At 46.5% G+C, this 12,844-nt stretch overlaps 1 protein-coding gene across 3 annotated transcripts in view; it reads right to left on the bottom strand.

The window, feature by feature from the left end:
* Positions 1-11,757, bottom strand: part of ARFGEF2 (ADP ribosylation factor guanine nucleotide exchange factor 2) — a 114,092-nt gene extending 102,335 nt beyond the window's left edge. Inside the window, exon 1 of one of the 3 annotated variants that reach the window (XR_002727087.1) lies at positions 11,458-11,730. Coding sequence is in view for 2 of the 3 variants with exons in the window: in XM_023195315.2 (XP_023051083.1) it covers positions 11,458-11,578 (121 nt within the window). In the remaining variant the exon portion in view is untranslated. Of the gene's footprint in view, positions 1-11,457 lie in introns of all 3 variants that reach the window. The other 2 variants (XM_023195315.2, XM_023195316.1) reach the window with 2 other exon arrangements.
* Positions 11,758-12,844: the final 1,087 nt, after the last annotated feature.

Here is a 12,844-nt window from a genome sequence, read left to right as displayed (position 1 = left end):
AGAAACCATAACTAGGCACCGAGAGTGCAGATAATTCTCTCGACACCACCATGAGAGAAGTCTTGGTGGTGACTAAGGCGGCGGCTGGCACAAAGCAGGTGGTCAATAAATGTCAGTTCTCTTGCTCTTATTTTAAAAGAAGTCAGTATTAAAGCAAAATCTCTAGTGCCATCCGTGGGATCAAGCAAAGCCAAGGGAAAAGGAAAATGAGTGGAACCCTAATGATGATGATGATGATGATAGCTGACTCATTGATTGCCTCCTAGTGGCAGGTGCTCATTCAGTCCTCGCCACAACCCAGGGAGGCAGGAATACTCTTAATCATCCACAACCGTTTTACAGGTGAGGAGTCTGAGCACAGGGAGGTTAAGCCACCTGCCCACATCACAGCCAGAAGTGCTACTCTGCAGTCAGGATCCATGCCCAGGCAGTCTGTTGGAGGGCCTGCACTCCTGAGCCACTCAACGATGACAGGAGGAGGACGGTGCAGGAAGAGGCGTATATGGCATAGCATACCTGCTCCACTTTATTGCTCCACATCTTAACAGGTGTTGCTTTCCCAACTGCCAATGGGGCAATTGGCAACAATTTCCGGGCTGGAAATGAGGGAGACTGGAGCAGGCTGGGGCAGCTGCAGCTGAAGAGCCGTGCTGTCTTTGCGGGAAATCCTTTCTGGATGTTACCGCTCGGGTCACACACCTCCATTCATCAGCACCTCTGAGAGCGGCTTGCATTCTCTCTTCCACTCCCAAGGCAAGTCCAACAATGACCACCACCAACCTCAAATCCAGCACTGCCCAACAATCCCATCAGTGGCCAATGCCCCCAGGTCCCACAGTAACCCTTCAACCCTCCTCAGACATCTGTCTGTAGCAGGCTTCCCCCCACAGAAACCAATGCTGCCCCTCAATTCCTTCAGCTCCCAGTCACCTGCCACGTCCTCCTCCACTCCAAGCCAGCCTGGTGAGGCTGGTCACACTGACTCTTGTCCCCATATATTACTGGGGCACTTCCAGCTCCTTCCTCTTCTCTCCTTCCAGCTGACCCTCTCAACTGCTCCCGGTAGAACCTGTCTCTGGCCTGTCAAACCTTGAGATGGCCAACCTCTTGGCTTTCCTTTTTCCTCATTTTCCAGGGTAGATCTCATTAGCAGGGCTATTATCAGATGACACGCAATCAACAGCCTGGACGCTCTCTGACCTTTAGTCTTAACTTGTGGCAAAATCCCAAACTTAGATTGTACTAGCGTTCCCTTTTCACCTGTCTCCACCTAAGCAGACCTCTGACAACAGGGCAGGTTGGCAGGCCTACAAAGCCCCAATTACCCATCACGAATGAAACCTGAAATGCTGCCCAGTAATTTGGCCACCTCTCACTCTCCACGATGGCTACTGCACATTTCTCCACCCTCAACAGTCCATCTCTCCCCTTCCGATCATCACTGTTCCGCTGCCATCCTCTTTACTCGCATCCAATGGAGTGGCCTCCTACTTCACTCAGAAATTAGAAGTGGGCACAAGGAGACTCCCTCAGCTTGCTGTTAGCAAACCTACAACCTGACCTACTTCTGGCCTGCTCTCTGCTCTCTCCTGCTATAAGGAAGTGGGTGTCCAACCCCTCCACCTCTGTCATCTCCCATCCCTATCTGCCTTCTCAGGAACTTCACACTATCCATAATATCTAGAACCTGATTGAACAGTGATGATCCCTTCTTACCACACTAGGCCACCACCATCACCCTAGACCAAGCAACCGTTATCTCCCACCTGGGCCATCACAATGGTCTTGTAACTTCAGCAATTATCCTTCCTTCTACCCACAGCTTTTCTTAACAGCAGCCAGAGGGAAGCCCTCAAAATGTAATTCAGATCACATCACTCCTTTGCTCAAAATGCTCCAGTAGCTTTCCATCCCACTCCATGTAAAATTAAAACTCTAAATCTTGGCCTCCAAACCTCTACGTGATCTGGCCCCTGCTATACCTCTGCTCTCACCTTCTACCACCCTGGCCCTGGCCTACTTGCTCGAACACACCAAGCACATTTCTGTCCCAGGGCCTTTGCAGGAGCTATTCCTGCTCCTGGGAATGCCCTCCCTCCCCCTAGACATCTCCATGGCTCACCACCTCACTTCCTTCAGATCCCTGCTCCGATGTCCTCTTCACGGGACTTCCTCACCACCTAATACTGCCACCCCCTTGTCGCCCTGTATCTCCTTACCTGCTTTTTCTCTCACTTTACTCTGACGGATCTTTCTAGTCTTTTTTCATAGTATTTATCACCCTTGACATACTATGTATCAGTTCATTCATTAAAAAGAGGCAGCATCCACCCAGCTGGGTGAGTCAGCAATCGGGGAGTCAAGCTTATCAATCCTCTTTCCCATGCTCTTACTCGCTCCATCACAAGGTTTTGTTGGCTTCATCTTCTAACCAGGTTGGAAATTCGTTTTCTTTGCTCTATTTCTATTGTCACCACTAGTCCAGGCCACCAGTATCTCTCAGCTAAACAATGGTAACTGCCTGTAATGGTTTGAATGTCCCCACTAAAACTCTGCTGCAAATTAATTGCCACTGTGATGGTATAAGAGTGGAGCTTTTAAGAAGTGATTAGGTCACAAGGGCTCTACCCTCATGGATGGACTAATATGTTACCGCACGAGTGGGCTTCTGATAAAAGGATGAGTTCGACCCCCATTTCCTCTCTCACCTTCTGCCATAGGATGACCCTAGCTAGATGCTAGTGCCATGCTCTTGGACTGTGAGCCAAATAAACTTCTGTTCTTTATAAATCACCCAGTGAGTAGCATTCTATTACAGCAGCACAAAATTGACTAAGATGGTCTCTTCATTGGTTCCTTGGCAATCCCTCTGGTCTTCCCCTAAGATGTTCTGAACACAGTGGTCCAAATGATCTTTCCAAAATAACACACCTGGTCATCCTAACACCTGCTTTCTGGTTTAAAACTCTTCAGTGTCGGCCGGGCATGGTGGCTCATGCCTGTAATCCCAGCACTTTGAGAGGCCGAGGCAGGCGAATCACGAGGTCAGGAGATGGAGACCATCCTGGTTAACATGGTGAAACCCTATCTCTACTAAAAATATAAAAAATTAGCCTGGCGTGGTGGTGGGCGCCTGTAGTCCCAGCTACTCAGGAGGCTGAGGCAGGAGAATGGCGTGAACCCGGGAGGCAGAGCTTGCAGTGAGCCAAGATCGCACCACTGCACTCCAGCCTGGGCGACAAAGCGAGACTCCGTCTCAAAAAATTAATTAATTAATTAATTATAAAAATAAAACTCCTCCGTGTCATCTCACTGCTTCTGACCTAAAAAATCAAACTCCTAGCCATGACCTCCAGGTCTTGCATGTTGGGGTCTTGGCCTACATCTCTCACTCCATCTCCACTCTCTTTGCTCAAGTAATGTTCCAACCACACACTGGCCTCTTTCAGTTTCCCCAACAACTGTGTTCCTCTCTGCCATAGAGCCTTCTTCACTCAGGCTGTTCCCTCTGCTGAAATGCCTCCCACCCCCAACTACTTAATTCTCAATGAATGATGAGTGAGACTTCCTCAGGGAAGTCTTCCCTCACCCCTCTGTTAACTGCCCTTGCAGAACCAGGTATCTCTCCTTCAGTACTTCTCGGGTTGTTATTATGACCTAGAGTGCATATCCTCTGAACAATGCCCATCTCCCCCATTGAACTGCAAACTCCTTCAGAAGAGGGTCCTTGTTTGTTTTGATCCCTCTACATCATGACTTCAGGGGTGTAATCCAAATAAATATCTTCAGAATAAATGTTGGGCCTGGTTTAGTCAACAGGCAAAAGGACTATATTCAGAACAAATATACACTGACCACTCCCTAGGACGGAAGGAAAACTTAAGAATTTTGTGTCCTAGCACAACAAGGCTGTTCTCACAAAGGTATAAAACCTAATAAAATATCAAGCCAGAAGGCTTATTTACACCCAAGACACTAAAGAGAAACGAGCTTCCCACTGGAAGATTTCAGAAATGAATCAGCAAATGCAAAACTATTTTTTCTAGGATAACCTTGCTGGAAAGAAAGTCAAGTATTTTCCTGGCAGGCCCCCTAAGCCTGGTGAAACTGGTGAGAGCTAAACACAGCTCTGAGCTATTTATATAGGACACTCCATGTTCTTGCTGATTAAGTACACATTTTCACAAGTTCACTCTTTTTCATGAAGAATGGTCTTACTGTTTTCCCTAGCACTGCTTGCAGACTCTCCCCTGAGATTTACAAGTACAGGATAGAGCTCTAAATTCATTCCATCCAACCACTGCTTCTCTCATGCTGGAGACTTGCAAAAAGGTCTATAAACCAACTAATAGGGGAAGCAGAGAAAGGCAAGCATTCAATTCCTTTTCCTTTAAAGATTGCAACACCGGCTGGGCGCAGTGGCTCACGCCTGTAATCCCAGCACTTTGGGAGGCTGAGGTGGGCGGATCACAAGGTCAGGAGATGGAAACCATCCTGGCTAACACGGTGAAACCCTGTCTCTACTAAAAATACAAAAAATTAGCCAGGTGTTGTGGCGGGCGCCTGTGGTCCCAGTTACTCGGGAGGCTGAGGCAGGAGAATGGCGTGAACTCGGGAGGAGGAGCTTGCAGTGCGCCAAGATCTCGCCACTGCACTCCAGCCTGGGCGACAGAGCGAAACTCTGTCTCAAAAAAATTAAACTAAATTAAATTTAAAAAGATTGCAACACCAATGCCTCTGAATTTCAGCAGATCATCTATTAGGTGCCAGGTACTGTGCCAGTTACTTAATGAATAGTTCATTTAACCTTTGCAATAATTCTGTGACGAAGGTATTATTATTATCTTTATCATCCTAGAAAACTGTAGCCCAAAGAGGGATCACTGGACTATCAATAAGCAAATCAAAGTTTCAAACTCTCAATCAACTCTCTGCCAATCCTACATATAAATGCTTTTAAATAATCAACAACAATCCAGATTTTTGACGCTGCTTCTAGACAGATAACCTCCTCCTGAAGAATCCATAGTGGTTTCCAACAAAAAGTAATCTTCCAGGGTCCTCAGTACTGTTATTTCTCAAAATGTTTATGATACACAGCATTTGTAAACAAAATGTGTAATCAAAACACTAGAATTTGCTAAAATTAAAGGCTTTTTTCTTCATTTCAATTTAAAGTCTTGTTATGTCAATTTATTTATTTATTTATTTATTTATTTATTTATTTTTTTGAGACGGAGTCTCACTCTGTTGCCCAGGCTGGAGTGCAGTGGTGCCATCTCGGCTCACTGCAACCTCCACCTCCCGGGTTCAAGCACTTTTCCTGCCTCAACCTCCTGAGCAGCTGGGATTACAGGTGTGCGCCACCATGCCCAGCTAATTTTTGTATTTTTAGTAGAGATGCGGTTTCGCCATTTTGGTCAGGCTGGTCTTGAACTCCTGGCCTCAAGTGATCCGCCCGCCTCGACCTCCCAAAGTGCTGGGATTACAGGCGTGAGCCACCGTGCCTGGCCATGTTATGTCAATTTAGAGATTTTTTTTTATTTTTCAAATTTCACAGTAATCCTCATGATGAGAATGATTTTTCTGAACACACAGATGTCCATATGATAAATGCCCATTTGTATGTTTTATACACACCCATATACAACTAAGTTTTAGGAATATACTTCCTTAACTGGATCCCTTAACAATATTTAAAGTTGAAGTCTTTTCTACCTTTAAATAAACAAACAACTCCCAGGAGCCACTCCTTCCTCCTCTTTACAACACAACCAAACTCTGGGAGAGCTGTCTATGCTCACCATCTGTTTCCTCACCTCCCACGCCTCGACCCATGCCAGTCTGGTTTTCACCTCCATCACAGCACCAAAACAGCTCAAGTTAAGGTCACCAATGACCCAGCCATATCCTAAATCCCATATATTAAACAGAGGAGCAAATCTAAGAATGGATGTTATGATCTATGTGAAGCTACATCATGTGCTGCAGCTACGTTTCCCAGCCCAGCTGTGTGGATACGGGCAAGCTGCTCTCTTCCTTAGCCTTGGTCTCCCATTGCCTGCTGTACCCAAAGAAATGAATCACAATCCAGAATTAATAACAGGTCACAACTAAGGAATTAATAAGAGGGAGTTTACTGCTGATGAAGAGATATCATCAATTAGAAAAACTGATTAACTCCAGCCTCGGCAACAGAGAAACCCCATCTCTACTAAAAATAGAAAAATTAGCCGGGTGGGTGGTGTGTCCCTGTAGTCCTAGCTACTTGGGAGGCTGAAATGGGAGGATCACCTGAGCCAGGGATGGAGAGGTTGCAGTGAGCTGAGATCGCACCCCACCACTGCACCCCAGCCTGGGCCAGAGAGCAAGATCTTGTCTCAAAAAAAAAGAAAGAAAGAAAGAAAGAAAAGAAAAACTGAATAACTCAAATGAAGATTATGTGAAATCAGCTCTTTACTCTCATTTCCTTCTTTCCATTAGTCCCTAATTAAAGTAAACCGAGCATATATGCAGTAAAAACCTGAAGAGCTGTTATCTTTTTGACTCAAAGCTTTCAAATATATCTCAAAATTCAGCTATAGAACATACGGTCTCTTTCCTGAAACTCCACTGCAGTATACTGATTGTTTAAAAGATTCCATGAGTATTTTATACATAAGAACTTTCATACAGAGAAGCAAGAAAACATGGTAGTTAACAGTTAAGATCTTGGTCTATGGAGCCAGATTGCCTGTGTTTATACCCTGGTTCCATCACTTACTGAGTTATCCTGGCCAACTTAACTTCTCTGGGGCTCAGTGGGAATGATGATAGTATGAGAACTAAATTGCATGAAAAGCCCACGTTACTGTCTCTGGAACTCAGAAATGCTTAGTACATAGTAGATATCACACAGATATAATACAACATGTGATCTTTAAAAGTCACTCAATTTCAGGCCGGGCACGGTGGCTCAAGCCTGTAATCCCAGCACTTTGGGAGGCCGAGACGGGCGGATCACGAGGTCAGGAGTTCGAGACCATCCTGGCTAACACGGTGAAACCCCGTCTCTACTAAAAAATACAAAAAGCTAGCCGGGCGAGGTGGGTGGCGCCTGTAGTCCCAGCTACTCAGGAGGCTGAGGCAGGAGAATGGCGTAAACCTGGGAGGCGGAGCTTGCAGTGAGCTGAGATCTGGCCACTGCACTCCAGCCCGGGCGACAGAGCGAGACTCCGTCTCAAAAAAAAAAAAAAAAAAAGTCACTCAATTTCATATGAAAATATGTATGTTTACTATTCTTTTTACATTTTCTTGATAATGGCGGAGAATAATGACAACTAGTAATTATAGAGCACTTAGCCATTACTTAGCACTTTTGTGTAAGGGTCTTACTCTGTTGCCTCGGCTGGAGTGCAATGGCATGATCTCAGCTTACTGGCTCACCTCCTAGGCTCAAGTCATCCTCCCACCTCAGCCTCCCAAGTAGCTGGGACTACAGGCATGCACTACACCCCCAGGTAATTTTTGTATTTTTTTTAACATGGGGTTTTGCCATGTTGCACAGGCTGGTCTCAAACTCCTGGGCTCAAGCAATCTGCCCACCTTGGCCTCCTAAAGTGCTGGAATTATAGGCATGAGCCACAGTGCCCAGTCATAGGTACATTTTTCCATATCGAATTTTAAAATAGATTATCCTGTTAAGCCTCCAAACTTCATATAGTTTAAGAGCAGAAATATAACTTAAAGAGACATCATGGGAGAAGATGAGTCTTAAATAAGACAATTATAAAAGGGAGGTTTAAGAATGTAATTATAGGCCGGGCGCGGTGGCTCAAGCCTGTAATCCCAGCACTTTGGGAGGCCAAGACGGGCGGATCACGAGGTCAGGAGATCGAGACCATCCTGGCTAACACAGTGAAACTCCGTCTCTACTAAAAAATACAAAAAACTAGCCGGGCGAGGTGGCGGGCGCCTGTAGTCCCAGCTACTCAGGAGGCTGAGGCAGGAGAATGGTGTAAACCCGGGAGGCGGAGCTTGCAGTGAGCTGAGATCCGGCCACTGCACTCCAGCCTGGGCCACAGAGCAAGACTCCATCTCAAAAAAAAAAAAGAATGTAATTATATTCTCCAACAGAGGGCTGAAAGGTTGAAGATCATTAATATATATCAAAGTTTCATTAACAAGGTAAAGAGCAACAGTGTCCTTGGGGCGATGAATACTCTCACAGGCTCTCTTGATTTCTCCAGATAAAGGTTGGAAGGACACTATCCCCTACTTGGACAGTCCCTATCTATGCTTTTGGTATAGAGTGCAGATGAATCATTGAGATTACTCCAAATCTGTTCCATCACGATTATCACAGTTTTTACAAGGGACAACTCCTGTCTTCATTGAGTTTAGTAAGTTAATACTCCAACACAGCCTTTCAATCATGTAATCACATTCTTATTTATTGCATCTACAAACCAAATAGAGCAGTAAGTCATTCCTGAACGAGGAACCAAGGTAAAGAACATCAAACCAGAGTACTTACAGTTTCTGTGGTTTGTCACAGCTTAAAATAGTAATAAAAAACAAATAGTAATAGCAGCAAGCATTTACTGAGCACCTACTACATGCCAAGTTTTCTGTACATGTCAATTAACTTAATCTTTACAATAATCCTATGAGGAACGTATAAGATTAAGTAACTTGTCCAAGATCACAAAGGTAGCAAGTGGAGGGCAGGAGGTTTAAACACAGAAGTCTAGAGTCCCAAAGAATACACTCCTAGCTAACAGCTACACTATACAGCCCCTGCAGCCCTGATCCCCTCCCCCAGTAAGCTACAGTTGGCGGAATCATATCACAGAAGCTGTTTCCTGTAAATGCTCTTTATCATCCAAGCATTTCAACTTTGAGCCGTCATTTACAGTTCCTCTTATCACAATTAACAACAATCTACACATGGTAATCTCTAAAATACCACATAGCTGCTCCTTATACACTGGCTCATTTCAGCTATTTTTCCAAATTTCTCTTTCTTTTATTTTTTGAGACGGAGTCTCGCTTTGTCGCCCAGGCTGGAGTGCAGTGGCGCAATCTTGGCTCACTGCAAGCTCCGCCTCCTGGGTTCACGCCATTCTCCTGCCTCAGCCTCCCAAGGAGCTGGGACTACAGGTGCCCGCCACCACGCCCAGCTAATTTTTTTGTATTTTTAGTAGAGACGAGATTTCACCGTGTTAGCGGTGGTTTCGATCTCCTGACCTCGTGATCTGTCCGCCTCGGCCTCCCAAAGTGCTGGGATTACAGGCGTGAGCCACCGCACCCGGCCCCAATTTTCTCTTCTTAAATGGGACTACTGGACACAAGAGTGGGCCTTGAGAGGCAGAGTGAAATAGCACCAGGCATTATGCTATGTGTTCTACTCTAAGTAAAAGCAGTCATTTCTATTTAACAGCAATGACACACAATTATTCTCTTTAAAAACATGGTCACTTAACATTATGCATTGGTTCCCTTATGATAGTTCCTATTATGCCATTGGCACAACCCCAATTTGTGATTCATATAACCTGTAGTCAAATTACTTCCTATCTAGGCCATTTCTTACAATTCACTACTAAAAACTGAAAACATGCATTCCACAACTTGCATCAGCAAAATCTGAACTTCTGAACAAAGATACAATCTGAAAATATCTACTAAATTCTCAGCATTAACGGCCCTTTATGATCCAGGTAAAATTTTTATAAGTAGCTTCCAATAATGTGATGCACACTTTGGTAAAAATTTTATGTTAAGAAGTTTTCTGAAGAGAAAATAAAAACTTTTCTGCCACATAACTACTTTGAAACCTCCACAACAATATTGAGAGGATAGAGTCCAGGCAGATTTCAATGTGGAGTTATAAATACCAGGCTCTTGCCTAACTAACAAACTGCTTTGCAGTGCTTATCCCACATTGCTGATAAAACAATACCCAACAGTTAGCCTTGGTTATTGGAATAGAAAAGCTTTAAAAATCTAAATCTCAGTAAATTCCTTCCACTGATCCTGAATTTCATGGACTAGCAACTGTTTCCAGATTATCTAGACTGCCACCTCTGCATCAATAGTTGGCCCCTGAGGGAATTTCAGGCCCCTCTGAGAATCTGATGAAAGCAAGGGACCTTCTTCCCAGGGAAGTGCAAAGTTCACCAGCCTATTTCTAAATGCCAAGAGAACACTACTCTATACTTTGTAGCAATTAAAGGGAGAAAGGTGATAACAATCTCAAACTCTGTGACTAAAAATCAAACTTTCCATTTGCTCAATTTGTTAGGAAAAACAGGTCTTTACAGATTCCAAACCAAAGCCGTTAGGGCAGTGAATTAGTTGAAGACAGCTCTGGTCAAATGTATGGATTCTCCCACCAAGAACTTTCTTCTGAAACTCCACATGGTGGCTAGTTCTTGCCTTTCAGTACTCAGCTCAAATGTCACCCTCTCGGAAAAGATTACTTTCCTGACCACCCTATGGAAAGCAGTCCTCAAGCCCTCTTTATTACATCTTGCTCTTTTATTTTCACAATAGTATTTATTAGTATTCCAAAACACCTCATCTATTGTCTTATTTAATTATTTTGTCTCCTCTTTTCGAGTATGAGCTCCATAGAGGTAAGGACCATGTCCGTCTTGTTCCCCACTGAATTCTCAGTACCTGGTATGCAGTGGGCACTCGATAAATATTTGGTAAACGATTAAAACTTAAAGATAGGACAGTGATTTTGGTATCAATTACCAAGCCTTTATGAGTTAGAATTCTCTTTCCATAATCTGAGGGTCCATTCAATCAGCAAATATTTATTGAGCACCTACTGTGCGCCAGGGATACAGCAATGAATAAGTCAGACAAGTATCTTTGCTCTAAAGGCCTTGTATTTTAGTGGACTGCTAGGAAAAGGCAGATGTCTTGCTCACTACAATGACTGGGAGATCCAGAACACCCTGTACAATCACTCCTTGAGGGAAAGAGCTATGGGAGATTCCCCAAACGAAAGGAAAACATTTTCCAACGGGCACTTCTAAAACAAGAATCAGGGGTTTCCCTAAACCAATTGGACAGCTCTTCCTACATGCTCTGTTCACCTAGGGGAACCCCAATTAGCAGAGCTCAGGCAACGAAAAAACTTGGGGCAAGGGCTGTTTCTAGGACTTGGAGGTGGTGAGGGGAGGAATCAGGAAACAGGGCGACAAGGAATCGTGACAAAAGTCCTGAGTTGGAACCCTGAGGAACAAGCTCTGGTTGTCACCAACTTGCTAGGTGACCTTGGGCCAGTCCCGAGCTGCCCGGGCAACACTACCCCCAGGGGTATAACAAGGAGGAGGCCAGGAGGGTGGAATTCGGGATCGGGGGGAAAGCGGAGGCCAGGAGGCCGGGCCAAGGCCGAGTAGGCTAGGGCAACGGCCAGCGTCCTGAGGCCAGCGCGGGGCCGGGCGGGAGGGGCTCACCCACCGAGCGCCACCTGGCAGGCCCTGCGCAGCTGGGAGTGCTGGGGCCGCTTCACCTCCTTGTCGGCTAGGATCTTCTCCAGGGCCCGGGACACGAACATGCTCTTGGTCTGGCTCTCCTGCATGGCCCCGGCCCGGCGGGGGCTGACAGCCCCGCAGGCGGGCGGCGTGAGCGAGATGGCGAGCTAGGGTGCGGGCCCGGCGTCCTGGCCGGCACCTGCCGCGTCAGTCCCCGCCGCCCCGTCAGGAAGCGACACCTCGGCCCCACGGCGCCGCCATGTTGGAACGCGTCACGTGACCACGTGACTGGCGAGGCCGCTACGGCCGCTTAGCGTCCGTCGGCCCCGTGACCCCCAGCGGGGCGGAGCCTACGGCTGGGGGCGGAGCGGAGCCAGGTGGGCGAGAGACAGAAAGCAAGGGTGGAGGGAAGAGGAGAAGGTGGGAAGGGCAGCGGGCATGGGTGAAGGGTATAGGGGACGTGGGGGGCTAAAGAAAGGTGAAAGGGAGGAGAGGTGGTGATGGAGATGAGAGGAGAGAAGCACGGGGTAACAGGAGGTGAAGGGGAGCACGAGAATGGAGATGACGCGGTAAGAGAGGAGATGAGGAGGAGGAAAGGAAGGGGAACGAGAGGACTGGCAAAAAAGAGAACGATGACAAGGAAAAATGATAAAGGGGTAAGAGGAGAAGTCGATTAGGAAAGAAAAGAGGTGAGGGAGCGAGGACTGGAAGCTGGTGAATGAATGAGAGGTGATCGGGAGTAAGAGGCGTCAGGAGGAAGGAGAAAGGAGATGAGAAGGCGGCAGCGGGGGAGTGGGGGAGGCCCGGCGCGGCGGCTCACGCCTCTAATCCCAGCGCTTCCGGAGGCCAAGGCGGGAGCATCGCTTGAGCCGAGGTGTTCGAGACCAGCCTGGGCAACATAGGGAGACCTTTTCCCTACAAAATAAAAAGTAAAACAGCCAGGACTGGTGGCGCTGCTTGTGGTCCCAGCTACTCGGGAGGCTGAGGTGGGAGGATCACTTGAGCCTCGGAGGTTGAGGCCGAGGCCGCAGTGATCTGTGATGGTACCACTGCACTCCAGCCTGGGCCACAGAAGGGGACCTTGTCTCAAAAAAAAAAAAAAAGAAAAGAAAAAGGGAGGTGAGGTAGTTATGGAGGAGATGAGGTGATGTGATGTGGGAAGAGGTGAGAGGGAGGCACAAAGGTAAAAGAAAAAATGAGAAAGACAGGAGGGAGAGGGGAAGTGAAAAAGAGGTGGAAATGAGAGGAGGTGAAAGTAGTAGAAAGGGTGAAAGGAGAGGAGGTAGGAAGGGGAGCTGTCAGAGGAAGAGCAGAAAAGGAAAACGATGAGAGGGACAGAAGTGAGGAAAAGAGGAAAGAGATGGAAAAGGGAA

Source organism: Piliocolobus tephrosceles, chromosome 20 (assembly GCF_002776525.5).
Source record: "Piliocolobus tephrosceles isolate RC106 chromosome 20, ASM277652v3, whole genome shotgun sequence".
NCBI classification, from domain to species: domain Eukaryota; kingdom Metazoa; phylum Chordata; class Mammalia; order Primates; family Cercopithecidae; genus Piliocolobus; species Piliocolobus tephrosceles.
This window is presented reverse-complemented; position numbering and strand designations above follow the sequence as displayed.